At 49.7% G+C, this 15615-nt stretch overlaps 1 protein-coding gene across 2 annotated transcripts; it reads left to right on the forward strand.

The window, feature by feature from the left end:
• Positions 1–2029: 2029 nt before the first annotated feature.
• On the forward strand, positions 2030–15008 carry LOC119955066 (thyrotropin subunit beta-like). Of its 2 annotated transcripts, none has more exons than XM_038780913.1 (3): positions 2030–2063; positions 11408–11570; positions 13788–15008. In XM_038780913.1, the coding sequence occupies exons 2-3, from the start codon at positions 11409–11411 to the stop codon at positions 14064–14066; spliced, it is 441 nt and encodes a 146-aa protein (XP_038636841.1). In that variant the 5' UTR covers positions 2030–2063; position 11408; the 3' UTR covers positions 14067–15008. The 2 variants fall into 2 exon arrangements, with proteins under 2 accessions (XP_038636841.1, XP_038636840.1); XM_038780912.1 differs by lacking the exon at positions 2030–2063 and adding an exon at positions 6152–6242.
• Positions 15009–15615: the final 607 nt, after the last annotated feature.

Below are 15615 nucleotides of genomic sequence, written 5' to 3' on the forward strand. Positions count from 1 at the left end.
ATCCTCAGACATTGTGGACCAGATGGTCATGTCGTCCACATAGACTCGCACCCCCTCAATGCCCTCCATCATTTGCTCCATAATGCGATGAAATACTTCGGAAGCTGATATGATACTGAATAGCATGCGGTTGTAGCAATAGCGGCCGAATGGAGTGTTAAACGTGCATAGCTTCCGACTGGACACATCCAGCTGTATTTGCCAGAAGCCACGGGAGGCATCCAGCTTGGTGAAGAATTTGGCATGAGCCATCTCACTGGTTAACTCTTCACGCTTTGGGATCGGGTAGTGCTCTCGCATGATGTTGCGGTTCAGGTCTTTGGGATCAATGCAAATACGAAGTTCACCAGAGAGCTGCTTGATGCAGACCATGGAGCTGACCCAGTCTGTTGGTTCCTTGACCTTTGAGATGATGCCCTGGTCTTGGAGGTCTTGCAGCTGCTTTTTCAGACAATCCTTGAGAGGAGCCGGCACCCGGCGTGTTGCATGGATCACTGGGATGGCGTTCGACTTGAGCAAAACTTTGTAGCGATATGGGAGCGTGCCCATTCCATCAAACACGTTGTGGTATTGCATGAGAATGTCATCTATCTCGGCCTGGAGATTCACATCGGGCGAGTTAGTCGCCGGTGTCGAGGACATAGTGTGGACTCGCTGGACCAGATTCAGGAGCTTGCAGGCGCGAGTACCGAGCAGGGATGCCCTGTCAGGCCGGACGATCTCAAATCGTAATGTTGCCTTGATTGTCTTGTGAGATACCCCTAGCTGACACGATCCACTGGCAGCTATGGCATTGCCATTGTAGTCAAGGAGTTGCCAGGCTGGTGGAAGAATGCTTGGTTGGTCATGGATGCTGTCGAGATCTCACTGTGATATGAGGTTCGCAGACGCGCCGTTTAAATTGGATGCGAGCCTGATTGACTGTGAGGATAGCACACCACTCGTCGTTGGGATCCACACTGAGGATCGAAAGGTGGGTTGCAGGTGCAGTGGAGACCAGCTCGCCTGTGGTTATGATGCCCACCCGATATGAAGACTCGAGGCAGTCAGCATAGGGGTCTGTTGGGCTGTCGGGATCAGAATCCTGCATGTCTTGTTGTACCGCAGACACTTCTGCACCGTATCTGGGATCGCTGGCTGATAATCGGTGGAGCGGACCTGAAGCAGGCCACGTAATGGCCAGGCTTCCCACACTGTAGGCATCGCCGTCCTTTGGCTGGACATTGCCGCTTTAAATGGGTGGAGCCACAATTTGGACACGTCATAACGCTGACGTCAATGCGTTCCATGCGCCAACGTGCATGCGCAGTGCGGTCGGCCGACATACGCACCTGCACATTAGGGTTTTCAGCCTCGTCGTCCACCCGGTCATGGCGCGCATGCGTAGGGACCCGGGAAAAGCGCGCAAAATGGCCACTCTCCTCGATACTCAGGCCTTGCATTTTTGCAATGGCCTGCACCCGTTCTGCCTCATGTGACGCCAGTTTTGCAGTTTCTGCCGCCCTGATGTGGGAGTAACGATTCTTGGCATGCTCATGGACTACGCACATCTCGATAGCGATGGAGAGGCTCAGCTGTTTGATTTTGAGGAGCTGCTGCCACAGGGAATTGGAGTGGACCCCGAAAACGATCTAATACCAGATCATGGAATCAGCTGTCGAGCCATAATTACATGACTGCTCTAGGATGCGGAGATGGGTCAGGAAGGACTGAAAAGGTTCATCCTTACCCTGAAGCCTGTGTTGGAAGATGTGCCATTCAAAGCTCATTCACTTCAATGTCGCAGTTGCTGTCAAATTTCAGCAGAACTGTTTTGAACTTCGTCTTGTCTACGCCATCGGCAAACGGAAGCGAGTTGTAGATATGGATGGCGTGATCCCCCGCGGTCGAGAGAAATAGCACAATCTTCCTGGCATCCGATGCTGCCTCGAGGTTGGAGGCCTCGACATACAGGAGGAACTTTTGCTTGAAGATTTTCCAATTGGCGGCGAGGTTGCCGGAGATGTGGAGCTGCGGAGGAGGATGGATGTTTTCCATTTCACTGGATGGCAGATTCACTCGAGGTAGGTTCGGCAGGTTTAATAACACTCTGGTACCATGATGTGTTAGACAGGTTGGTTCGATGTTGACTGCAACTGGATGCAGGGAAGCTAGAAACAAACGTCTGACACAGGAGATGATCCAGCACTGTTTTAATTAACTATGGACTGCTGTACATGTTCAGCTGTGGGTTGACACTCTACTAATCCAACTGATGACCTCTTACTGGCTTGACCAGACTTACTAGCTACCGCATGGTAATCGTGCTCACTAGCTTGTGCACTCTGACTGTCTCAATAGCTGGGTCCTGAGAGAGGGAGAGTCTGAATGCCCTGTGGGCTTTATAGTGGCGGTGTCCTGTCTGGTGATTGGTTGTTCTGTGTTGTGTGTTCATTGGTCATCCTGTGTGTCAATCACTGCCTGTCTGCATCTCATTATATACATGAGTGGATATTATGACAGTCAGTACTGAGGAAGTGCCGCACTGTCAGAGGGTCAATACTGAGGAAGTGCCGCACTGTCAGAGGGTCAGTACTGAGGGAGTGCTGCACTGTCAGAGGGTCAGTACTGAGGGAGTGCTACACTGTCAGAGGGTCAGTACTGAGGGAGTCCTGCACTGTCAGAGGGTCAGTACTGAGGGACTGCTGCACTGTCAGAGGGTCAGTACTGAGGGAGTACTGCACTGTCAGAGGGTCAGTAGTGAGGGAGTGCTGCACTGTCAGAGAGGCAGTACTGAGGGAGTGCTGCATTGTCAGAGGTTCAGTACTGAGGGAGTGCAGCACTGTCAGTGGGTCAGTATTGAGGGTGTGCTGCACTGTCCGAGTGTCAGTACTGAGGGAGTGCTGCACTGTCAGAAGGGCGTTACTGAGGGAGTGCTGCACTGTCAGAGGATCAGTACTAAAGGAGTGATGCACTGTCAGAGGGTCAGTACTGGTAGAGTGCTGCATTGTCAGAGGGTCAGTACTGAGGGAGTGCTGCACTGTCAGAAGAGCGTTGCTGAGGGAGTGCTGCACATTCCGAGGGTCAGCACTGAGGGGATGGGACTCTCTCAGAGGGTCAGTACTGAGGGACTGCTGCCCTGTCAGAGGGTCAGTACTGAGGGAGTGCTGACCTTCAGGGGGTCACTCCTGAGGGAGTGGTGCATTGTCAGAGGATCAGTACTGTGGGAGTGCTGCACTGTCGGAGGGTCAGCACTGAGGGAGTGATGCATTGTCAGAGGTTCAGTACTGAGCGAGTGCTGCACTGTCAGTGGGTCAGTATTGAGGGTGTGCTGCACTGTCAGATGTTCAGTACTGAGGGAGTGCTGCACTGTCGGAGGGTCAGTACTGAGGGAGTGCTGCACTGTTGGAAGGTAAGTACTGTGAGAGTGTTGCACTGTCAGAGGGTCAGTACTGAGCAAGTGGTGCACTGCCAGAGGGTCAGTACTGAGGGAGTGCTGCACTGTCAGAGGGTCAGTACCGAGGGAGTGCTGCACTGTCAGAGGGTCAGTATTGAGGATGTGCTGCACTGTCAGAGGATCTGTACTGAGGGAGTGCCGCACTGTCAGAGGGTCAGTACTGTGGGAGTGCTGCACTGTCAGAGGGGCAGTACTGAGGGAGTGCTGCACTGTCAGAGGGTCAGTACTGAGGGAGTGCTGCACTGTCAGAGGGTCAGTACTGTGGGAGTGCCGCACTGTCAGAGGGTCAGTATTGAGGATGTGCTGCACTGTCAGAGGATCTGTACTGAGGGAGTGCCGCACTGTCAGAGGGTCAGTACTGTGGGAGTGCTGCACTGTCAGAGGGGCAGTACTGAGGGAGTGCTGCACTGTCAGAGGGGCAGTACTGAGGGAGTGCTGCACTGTCAGAGGGTCAGTACTGAGGGAGTGCTGCACTGTCAGAGGGTCAGTACTGAGGGAGTGCTACACTGTCAGAGGGTCAGTACTGAGGGAGTCCTGCACTGTCAGAGGGTCAGTACTGAGGGAGTCCTGCACTGTCAGAGGGTCAGTACTGAGGGACTGCTGCACTGTCAGAGGGTCAGTACTGAGGGAGTACTGCACTGTCAGAGGGTCAGTAGTGAGGGAGTGCAGCACTGTCAGTGGGTCAGTATTGAGGGTGTGCTGCACTGTCCGAGTGTCAGTACTGAGGGAGTGCTGCACTGTCAGAAGGGCGTTACTGAGGGAGTGCTGCACTGTCAGAGGATCAGTACTAAAGGAGTGATGCACTGTCAGAGGGTCAGTACTGGTAGAGTGCTGCATTGTCAGAGGGTCAGTACTGAGGGAGTGCTGCACTGTCAGAAGAGCGTTGCTGAGGGAGTGCTGCACATTCCGAGGGTCAGCACTGAGGGGATGGGACTCTCTCAGAGGGTCAGTACTGAGGGACTGCTGCCCTGTCAGAGGGTCAGTACTGAGGGAGTGCTGACCTTCAGGGGGTCACTCCTGAGGGAGTGGTGCATTGTCAGAGGATCAGTACTGTGGGAGTGCTGCACTGTCGGAGGGTCAGCACTGAGGGAGTGATGCATTGTCAGAGGTTCAGTACTGAGCGAGTGCTGCACTGTCAGTGGGTCAGTATTGAGGGTGTGCTGCACTGTCAGATGTTCAGTACTGAGGGAGTGCTGCACTGTCGGAGGGTCAGTACTGAGGGAGTGCTGCACTGTTGGAAGGTAAGTACTGTGAGAGTGTTGCACTGTCAGAGGGTCAGTACTGAGCAAGTGGTGCACTGCCAGAGGGTCAGTACTGAGGGAGTGCTGCACTGTCAGAGGGTCAGTACTGAGGGAATGCTGCACTGTCAGAGGGTCAGTATTGAGGATGTGCTGCACTGTCAGAGGATCTGTACTGAGGGAGTGCCGCACTGTCAGAGGGTCAGTACTGTGGGAGTGCTGCACTGTCAGAGGGGCAGTACTGAGGGAGTGCTGCACTGTCAGAGGGTCAGTACTGAGGGAGTGCTGCACTGTCAGAGGGTCAGTACTGTGGGAGTGCCGCACTGTCAGAGGGTCAGTATTGAGGATGTGCTGCACTGTCAGAGGATCTGTACTGAGGGAGTGCCGCACTGTCAGAGGGTCAGTACTGTGGGAGTGCTGCACTGTCAGAGGGGCAGTACTGAGGGAGTGCTGCACTGTCAGAGGGGCAGTACTGAGGGAGTGCTGCACTGTCAGAGGGTCAGTACTGAGGGAGTGCTGCACTGTCAGAGGGTCAGTACTGTGGGAGTGCCGCACTGTCAGAGGGTCAGTACTGAGGGAGTGCTGCACTGTCAGAGGATCTGTACTGAGGGAGTGCCGCACTGTCAGAGGGTCAGTACTGTGGGAGTGCTGCACTGTCAGAGGGGCAGTACTGAGGGAGTGCTGCACTGTCAGAGGGTCAGTACTGAGGGAGTGCTGCACTGTCAGAGGGTCAGTACTGTGGGAGTGCCGCACTGTCAGAGGGTCAGTACTGAGGGAGTGCTGCACTGTCAGAGGGTCAGTACTGAGGGAGTGTGCACTGTCAGAGGGTCAGTATTGAGGATGTGCTGCACTGTCAGAGGATCAGTACTGAGGGAGTGCCGCACTGTCAGAGGGTCAGTACTGTGGGAGTGCTGCACTGTCAGAGGGGCAGTACTGAGGGAGTGCCGCACTGTCAGAGGGTCAGTACTGAGGGAGTGCCGCACTGTCAGAGGGTCAGTGCTGAGGGAGTGCCGCACTGTCAGAGGGTCAGTACTGAGGGAGTGCCGCACTGTCAGAGGGTCAGTACTGAGGGAGTGCCGCACTGTCAGAGGGTCAGTACGGAGGGAGTGCCGCACTGTCAGAGGGTCAGTACTGAGGGAGTGCTGCACTGTTTAGAGGGTCAGTACTTAGGGACTGCTGCACTGTCAGAGGGTCAGTACTGAGGGAGTCCCGCACTGTCAGAGGGTCAGTACTGAAGGAGTGCCGCACTGTCAGAGGGTCAGTACTGAGGGAGTGCTGCACTGTCAGAGGGTCAGTACTGAGGGAGTGCTGCATTGTCAGAGGGTCAGTACTGAGGGAGTGCTGCATTGTCAGAGGGTCAGTACTTTTCCTTTGCAGGATTTCCTTTTCTTTATGTGTTTGTTTTCAGATGGCAGCAGATTATTCTGGCAAACACACCTCGTCCGGGCAGATGTTTTATTACTTTACTTTTTCCCTTTAACGATGCACAACCACCATAGCGAGAATGGACAATACCAAGGTTCGCGCCGGCATGACCATTTTGCAGTTCAGCTGACTCGCTCCCGATGGTAAGTTCTGGATCACGCCCAAAAATGGCAAGAATATCATGAACCCTCAGTTGCATTCATTTCAATCTCATTCCTGGATTGAAGTTGAATACAGCGGGTTCCCGGGAATTACCCGACTCTCCAGCAGGATGTCATCCGGGTGTCGTTTAGTACTCCTTTTTGAAAACGTAATGCTAGCGCAATGGTAACTGAAGAGGAAGTGAGCAGCCATTTCCGTATTCCGCCATGCAGCTCAAAGGCGGGTGGGGAGGAGGGATGGTTGGTGGTGAGGGGATTTGCATCTGTGAGGCCTTCAAGCCATCTTTAAATATTGTGGCGACCCATAAGAGGGGCAACCACAGCTGCAGCCTATCTGTCCTACCAAATCCTTCCAGGACAGATCCCTGGAGTGGCTTTTATCCTGAAAGACAATTTTTGCCCCCTTTGACTGTGAGCAGCCTCTAGCTTCACAGCTGAAGGCTATTTCAAGTGAGGAATTAGCCTTGTTAGTTGTGAGAGCACTTCATATTTGCAGGGAATGCCCTGAACGTCCGAATCCTGTGCAACCACCACCCGAGGATCATGGACATTGTGCCTGCTATCCAGGGAGGGTGCATGACAGCTACATCCCTGGGCCTCTCAGATCCCCAATGTCTTCCAGGGATTACCCCAGGATGACGGGTGGTTGGCCGAGGTCATGGCTGATTGACGTAGATGTGGAGCCTGAGATTCAGGCAAAGCGCGATACAATGAGGTCCACACTGCCACCCGTGCTGCTGTTGAACATTTTGAAAATGCGGTTCCGATGTCTTGACCGCTCTGATTGTGCCTTGCTGTATACACCCCAGAGGGTCTCCCGCTTTGTGGTAGCTGGCACAGCAGTGGGGCGACATGCTGAAGGAGGGGGAGGAGGAACAGGAGGAGGCAGAGGGACATGAGGCTTCATCTGCGGAGGAGGATGAGGAGAATGAGGCGGTCCAGAAGGGGCTGGAGGACAAGCTTGAGGAGGAGCCGGAGGATGGAGGCCAGGTAGCAGTGCGACATGCCAGGATCAGGGAGACCCTCATTGTCTCCACATTCTTCTAGGACGAGACTGTGTCCGTCAGCTCAAACTCCCCTCCCATTTCCCTCTTCCCACCATTTCCCTCCCTCTTTTCCCACCCCCATTCCCCACATTCCTCTCCCAAACAATCCCCCCATCTTCCCTCCTTTTCCCTCCTTCCCTCCAATCCACTCTCCACCTCCTTTCCTCCATTACTCCCCATTCCGCTCCCCCCAATCCCCTCTTCCCATTCATTCCCTGCACCCCACCCCCTCCCCAATAGCCCTGTTCCTTCCTCCTGCCTGCACTGTCAGTGGGTCACTGTACAGGGCAGGAGGGTGATGATCACTCCCTGTGGGGAAAGCTCTGGCACTCCTCAGTTTTTGCTGAATTCTGACTCCTGCCTTTTTGCTGACAGTGCGCTCACACCTCCTCTGGGGTCTGCATTGGGGGCTTTTTTCTTGGACCACAATGCCCAGGCGCAGGAGGTGGGGGGGGGGGGGGGGGGGGGGGGGGGGGGGGGTAGTGCAACAGGGGGCAAGGCTGCAGTCAGACCTGGTGTGAAGATTAACGTGACAGAGGCTGCACATGTATGAGATGTGACATGTTGTAATGGTAAACGTATTAATGTGACAGATTTCCATTCCCTCTAGCTATGGATAGTAGGATAGTGATCTGACCAGTGTTCATCTCACTTCTTGATCTTCCATGGTCTAGTGCTACATCTGGTTGTGGTCCATGATGCACATCAGAGGTGGAGGGCCTGGAGACGAGAGGCTCCGGCCTACTGTCAGTGTCACTGGCATCACCGTGCCACCCTATACTGCCCACTGCCCTTGAGATGCGCCGGTGTCGGAGAGTGGATTCGGAAGAACTGGAGACCTCTGTAGACTTCTGAGTGGCAGGCCCCAGGTTGGCATCCAGTGCTTCCTCCTCCCTGATTGTGCCTGATTGGCCCTGGGAGCTTCATGGGATGGAGGGGCACCTGGAGTCAGCTGCAGAGGCCTCTGAGTCATCTGGTGCTGTTAGTCCTGGAGGTTCTCCGTGATGTTGACACCCTCAGTGATAGTCCTCAGTGACTGGGTCATGCTCTGCAGTGCCTCGACAATGTCTAGCTGCATCTGGGGCATGCCCCTCAGCGACTGGGACATGATTTCAAGGCCCTCAGCCATGGTCATCACAGACAGAGTCATGCCTTGGGCACCACCTCTCGACGCAGACATCGTTCTCCAGGTTTCCCACTGTGATCGCTATCCTAGCAATGTTGGCCTCGGTGCTAAGCATTGTCAACACCATTTTCTGTGCCTGTAGCCTTTGGGACTTCTCCAATCAGCCCTTCCAGTCGCTGGAATGCCACTGACACCCTCTCCTGAGAATCTCACAGCTGTGCCCTATCATCTGCATCAGCTCTGGGAGAAACTTTTCCATAGTCTCGACATCTGGCTGAGACCCAGCTGAGTCTTGGGATCCAGCAGATCTCCAACTGCTGTCTCTCCTGGATGTTCCTGACTCCACCTGATGTGCATCAGCAACTATGTGGTACCCATAGGATTTTGCCTCAGAAGCCTGTCCGCCCATGTCGCCTAAGGAGGTGTGTGTCTCTGCACTGGTGGAAAGTGTGGATGATAGCTGTCATGCCTTGCTGATCTCCACGGAGCTCTCCTCTGAGGTGTTCCCTTCGATGATGGCGTCTGGGGCACAATCCTGTGGGCACCATATAGTTGCTGATGGACATCAGATGGAGGCAGGAAGCTCTCTGGCAGCGGCCAACCTCGCTGTTGGTGACTGTTCTCGCCTCAAGCAAGCCCGCGATTTCCAGAACCCATTCCTCATAGGGTTTGAGGATTCAAATCTCCGGGCCTCCTTTCCTATCTTGGCCCTTTCCCATTTATTATGGGCTATCTTCTCCTGCGGGGGCAAAGAGAAGGCATTGTGATCCGTACGCTTAATGGAGCAGGGGGGATCTATAGCAGGTGGCACGTCTGGGCACTGCACCTGGACATGAAGGGGTTGTGCTGATGGGTGCCAGGGAGTTCTGAGGAACAAGCACGAAGATCTGTGTGGGGAGGGTGAGATATCAACCAATAATCTGTGGGGGGGGGGGGGGGGGGGGCTGTTGGGAATTTGAGGAGTGGCAGGTGGAACTGATGCCAGGAGAGAGGTAGTAACTTACCCTTGCAGCTCATTGGAGGTTATTGATCTTCTTCTGACATTAGACACCGGTCCTCCTGATCATGCTGCCTGCACTGACAGCCACTCACTGGTGGTATTGGTGGCCTTGCTACTGGTCCTCCGCCACCATCGGGAACAGGGTGCCCCACCTCTCATCCACAATGTCGAGAAGCCTTGTGAAGTCACAATCCCCAAAGCAAGATGCAGGTCTGCGCTCTGCCGTGCTTGTGTGTTGACTGGGGGTGAGCGGTGAGGGAGCCTTTAAAAGCAGCTCCCTCTTGTTAGCGACAAGACACTGAGGCACAAATTGGACGAATCAGATGGCAAGGCAGCCTGTAATGTCAAGCATCCTGTGAGGGCTCATTTTTGGCACTAAGTGCTGTTGAATGCAGGTCGTGATCTCGCCAAATGCGCCCAAATCCAGACTTTGACATTTTTCCGTTGAATCACAGCCATTACCTCTGTTTTTCTCTCCTGACCTGCTGAGTATTTCGAGCATTTCTGCCGGTGGGTAACATGAAGCTAAATGCAACAATCACATTACAGATAATTAAGCTACTTTGTTTTTATTTATTAAATGATTGTCTGGTTTGGGATACACTGCAACTAATTTCCTTTTCGCTGACTAACAGATTCTTGTTTATCGGATATTAATATTATTTGCTTCTAGCTAAATACAGAGAGCTTAAAGCCATAGATTGACTTTGCAGATGGGGAGTGAGTGTCAGATTGTTTATGTAGGTGTGTCTATTGAGCTGAGACTCTAACCAGTATAAAAATACTTGGAAGTTCTCTGAATTAGATGCAAGGTTGCTTTCTTCGTCAGCACTACTCGATTGCAAGGTAATGATTCATCAATATTATTGGTTAACAAAATATTCCCTTTAGATTTTTCATGTGTATTCATCAAATTCTGTGAATGTGTCTTGTCTCCCGCTGGAAGTTTTGGATGAAGTTTGGACTTAAGATATGCTTTAAGTCAAGAAGATGAACAGAACTCTTGAGAGGAAGTAATGTGTGATGACTCAGGATAGGACAGCATTTCTGAATTGATTGTGAGTTCAATTAGGAGTCTTGTCAATACAATAGCTGGAATTATTACTTAGTTAAAAAAAAACCCTGTACCTTGAAATGATATTGTGAGACGTTATCAGCCAATGCTCCAGGTTCAAATCTAGTTGATTTGTTTTTTCTAAAGGCGCGGATGGTTACTTGGCAAAGTTGCAAAGAACATTCATGTGCTTAGATTAACACAGCTTCCAAACGCTGCAGAGAGGTAGCTCAGCGTAATGGTACCCACAGATGTTTCAATGGTACAGTGGCATCTGCAGCTGTTAGTCTGGACACAGTGGAAACTGCAGATGTTCCCTGGTATAATGGCATCATCAGACCTTCCTTCTTAAACAGTGGCGCATGCAGCTTTTTCTCCTGTTGCAGCCTGTATTACCATGGTGATAACTTTACAAGTCTCTGCCACGTTTGACTTGTACGGTGTGGATGCACCCTAAGTCAGGCTTTGGGACCATTCCTGATGTAATATACATGCAGCACAATTAAATCCTGATGCACTTGTAGACATACTAATAAAATTATAGAAATATAAACCGTCGCTTGGCCATACATAACTTGAATCTTGCTGAGAAGAGGGACATACTGCTGAATCTTTTCATCTTGCAGTCAGCAGGACAAACACAAGAATACCTAATTTCAAACAATCACAAGAATTTATGGTCCAGGAGAAAAGGGTGTTGATTGGTTGGCAAGTTGACTCTGGCTGGCTGAGGCGTTGCCATGAAGAAAGCAATGTAGAACTATAGGCTTCCCGAAATTAAATTTGGTATTCTTGTGTTTGTGCTGGTGAGTACAAGAGGAAAGAAATTCAGCAACACGTCTCTCTTTTCAGTGATATTGCTAGAAATACAGTGTTCTTCACCATAAAAGTTTAGGATGTGCTGATTTCTCTCTGTTCCAGTATGAATCCTCTGCACCTACTGCCTCTTGTGCTGTCTTTGAGTTGCCGTCAAGTTGCTTCTCAGTGCTCGCTGACAAGATTTGTGTCATACGTGGAGAATGAAGACTGCAGCCACTGTGTGGTCATCAACACCACCATTTGCGCCGGCTTCTGCATGTCACGGGTAAGGTGCAACGATAAGGCTACAGTGAATGAAATGTGTGTGTTTTTGTATATACCTGCTCTTTCAATATCGGCCAGCTTTCATCTGCTACCTGTCCACGGTCACTGCGGCAATGAACTTGCATTTATATAGCGCCTTCAACAACCCCAGACAACTCAAAAAAAACTGTGCCTTAGGAGGCAAAACAAATCCGAAAGGGAGATGAGGAGACATTTTCCATAACACAGAAAGTGATTATGATCTGGAACATGCTGTCTGAAAGGTGGGAGCAGATTCAGTTGTGACTTCCAAAAGGCAATTGAAAAAATACTTGACAAAGGAAAAATATTGCAAGGTTACGGGGAAAGAGTAGGGAGTGGGACTAATTGCTCTTTCTGAGGCAATGCCGCAGAGGCATTTTCACTGGACTAGCAATCCAGAGACCCAGGGTAATACTCTGGGATCAGGGTTCAATCCCAGCATGGCAGATGGTGAAATTTAAATTCGATAAAAATCTGGAATGAAAAGTCTAATGATGATTATGAAATCATTGTTGATTGTCGTTAAAAACCCTCACTAAATCCCTTTAGGGAAGGAAATCTGCTGTCTTTATGTGGTCTGGCATATATGTGACTCCAGACCCACAGCAATGTGGTTGACTCTGAAATGGTTGAGCAAGCCACTCATTTCAAAGGCAATCGGGGATGGGCAACAAATTCTGGCCCAGCTAGCGACACCCTCATTGCATGGATGAATTTTTTAAAATGATGGGCTGAATGGGCTTCTACTGTATCATTCTATGTCAATAGGACAGATAACCAAAAGTTTGATCAAAGATATAGGTTTTAAGGTCAGAATGTTCAGAATGTTTTGTAAGCTCTATATATAAATGTAATCTGAATTTAATATAGGCCCATCATTGTACTTCGCCAACGGGTATTAAGACACAGAATATGGGACCGGAAACATATGTGGCCAGACCAGTGTCCGATGTACATTAATGATTCAGTTGGGTTTTCACAACAATGTAGATCTAATAACCATTGTTCTGATGCCAGATTTATTCAATATAAATTTCATTTAATTTACCTTGCAATGATGCAATTTGACTCCCTAACTGCTGAGTTACTAGTTCAAGACTGTAACCATTTTGGGAGCTGGTTTAACTCAGTTAGCTAGACAGCTGGTTTCTGTGGTACAGAGTGGGGCCAGGAACGTGGGCTCAATTCCTGTACCAGCTGAGGTAATTCATGAAGGCCCCGCCTTCTCAACCTTACCCCTCCTCACCTGGTGTGGTGATCCTCACGTATAATCACCACCAGTCAGCTCTTCCTCTCAAAGGGGGAAGCAGCCTATGGTCATAGAATTTACAGTGCAGAAGGAGGCCATTCATCCCATCGAGACCTTTAGAAAGAGCACCTTACTCAAGCCCACACCTCCACCCTATCCCAGTAACCCCACTTAACCTTTTTAGAAACTAAGGGTAATTTAGCATGGCCAATCCACCTAACCCGCCCATCTTTTGACTGCGGGAGGAAACCGGAGTACACGGAGAAAACCCACGCAGACACGGGGAGAATATGCAAACTCCTCACAGTCAGTGACCCAAGCTGGGAATCGAACCTGGAACCCTGGAACTGTGAAGCAACTGTGCTAACCACTGTGCTCCTGTGCAGCCCCTGGTCATGTGGGACTATGGCGACCTTACTATAACCATTACTGCACCCACTGCCACTGAAAAGTAAACTTTCTTTTCTTTAAATTTAGCGTACCCAATTCATTTTTTCCAATTGAGGGACAATTTAGTGTGGTCAATCCACCTACCCTGCACATCTTTGGGTTGTGGGGGTGAAACCCACGCAAACACAGGGAGAATGTGCAAACCCCACACGGACTGAAAAGTAAACTTGAAGATATTTTGATGTGGCTTGGTGTCCATTGTTCCTCCTGCTGAGAGTCCACAAAATTGAGTTTAATTTCACAATTTATGAGTGGTACAACTCCCAGAACTATTAACCGAGTAACATAACCATTCATAAGAGTGGACAGCCATTTACTCATATTAACACACTGTTCCCTGACCCATGGCTAACCCTCCTACAGGATTAAAATGATGACAATTGGAAGGAGGGGGATGGTGTTCACAGGCACCTGGTTCAAACTATTTTTTGCAAATATTATGCTGTTTTTGTGGCTCAATGCATTACCATGGAAGATGAATGATGTTTTATTTTATAGGATGCCAACACAAAATCTCTACTACCGAAGGTTGCTCTGATCCAGAAGGTCTGCACCTACCAAGATGTCAAGTACATTTCCATCAAGCTCCCTGGATGTCCCCCCAACGTTGACCCCTTTTACAGGTTCCCAGTCATTCTAGGCTGCATGTGTAGCCAGTGTGCAACAGATACCACTGACTGCATCAATAGAATTGACACTTCTTTCCACTGCACTAAGCCACAATGGAGTATCCCCACATCACGTTCTCGCACCCTTTCTCTGTCACGCAATGCGTAGGAACAGGAGACCATTTCTGCCTGTTTCTCTACTTAATTAGATCATAGCTGAACTGTATCTTAACTCGATTTATCTGTCTTGATTCCATGGCCCTTAATACAAAAATCTATCAACTTCAGTATTGCTGAAAAAGAGGCATGCTGTCGAAGCTTCTCATCTTGCATTCATCAGGACAGATGCAAGGAGACCAAATTTCAAAGGGAGCAACAATTCATACTGCATGAGAAAAGGGTGCTGATTGGTTGGAAAGTAAATCTCAATTTTGAAACTTTGGATTGGTCCTCACAGCTCCCATAAAGGAGGGCGTTTCCAATTTCCAAGATCCTTTGTGTGAAGAAGTTCTTCCTGACATCACCTAATAATCTTCCTCTAATTTAAAAGTCAGGTCCTCTTGTTCAAGGGTCTCCCGAACATCAAATACAGTGAAACCCACACTGAGCGTTTGAGTTGAAAATTGTTCCCGTGCTCTTTCAAAACTATATGGTATCAAAATTCCTGCATATTCAGTTCCTATCCTCAAACTTCACTTTCCATTAAAAGCATGACCAAAACCCATTACAATGGGCAACATGGAAAAGGATCATGTAATCAATTGAAATGGAATTCCATGGGTAAACAGGGTCCTGTGACACTGTACAAGAAAATGTGGCCACTCAGTGACAATATAGTTTCATTGCTCCTTGTATCACTGCATCCTCTGACCGTTTCTTCAGAATACCAAGAGATTCACTGGTGTTTAATAGTACATAAACTACCACTTTGTTAAATTCAAGAGATGACCAGTTCTTGTAGTTTATGATGAAATGCAAAGGTTATTTAAAGCAAATCTATAGAGTTTGGAAAAAATTCAGCCAATGTGATTAATATCTGGCAATAAAGTTAATTTATAGAATTCCAGTGACTTACAAAGAAAATGATTGTCTCTGGGTCACTGCCCAAAGGATATAAAGCTGACTTTGGATTGAATTGTTCTTTGTGTGTATGTGTGCAGCAATTACACTTATTCCTTCATGTGGAGATAATAAAAACATAAGAACTAGGAGCAGGAGTAGGCCATCTGGCCCCTCGAGCCTGCTCCGCCATTCAATGAGATCATGGCTGATCTTTTGTGGACTCAGCTCCACTTTCTGGCCCGAACACCATAACCCTTAATCCCTTTATTCCTCAAAAAATTATCTATCTCTATCTTTTAAAGCAGCCTCAACTGCTTCACTGGGCAAGGAATTCCATAGATTCACAACCCTTTGGGTGAAGAAGTTCCTCCTAAACTCAGTCCTAAATCTACTTCCCCTGATTTTGAGGCTATGCCCCCTAGTTCTGCTTTCACCCGCCAGTAGAAACAACCTGCCCGCATCTATCCTATCTATTCCCTTCATAGTTTTATATGTTTCTATAAGATCCCCCCTTCATCCTTCTAAATTCCAACGAGTACAGTCCCAGTCTGCTCAACCTCTCCTCATAATCCAACCCCTTCAGCTCTGGGATTAACCTAGTGAATCTCCTCTGCACACCCTCCAGTGCCAGTTCGTCCTTTCTCAGGTAAGGAGTC

This window comes from Scyliorhinus canicula, chromosome 20 (genome assembly GCF_902713615.1).
Source record: "Scyliorhinus canicula chromosome 20, sScyCan1.1, whole genome shotgun sequence".
NCBI lineage: Eukaryota > Metazoa > Chordata > Chondrichthyes > Carcharhiniformes > Scyliorhinidae > Scyliorhinus > Scyliorhinus canicula.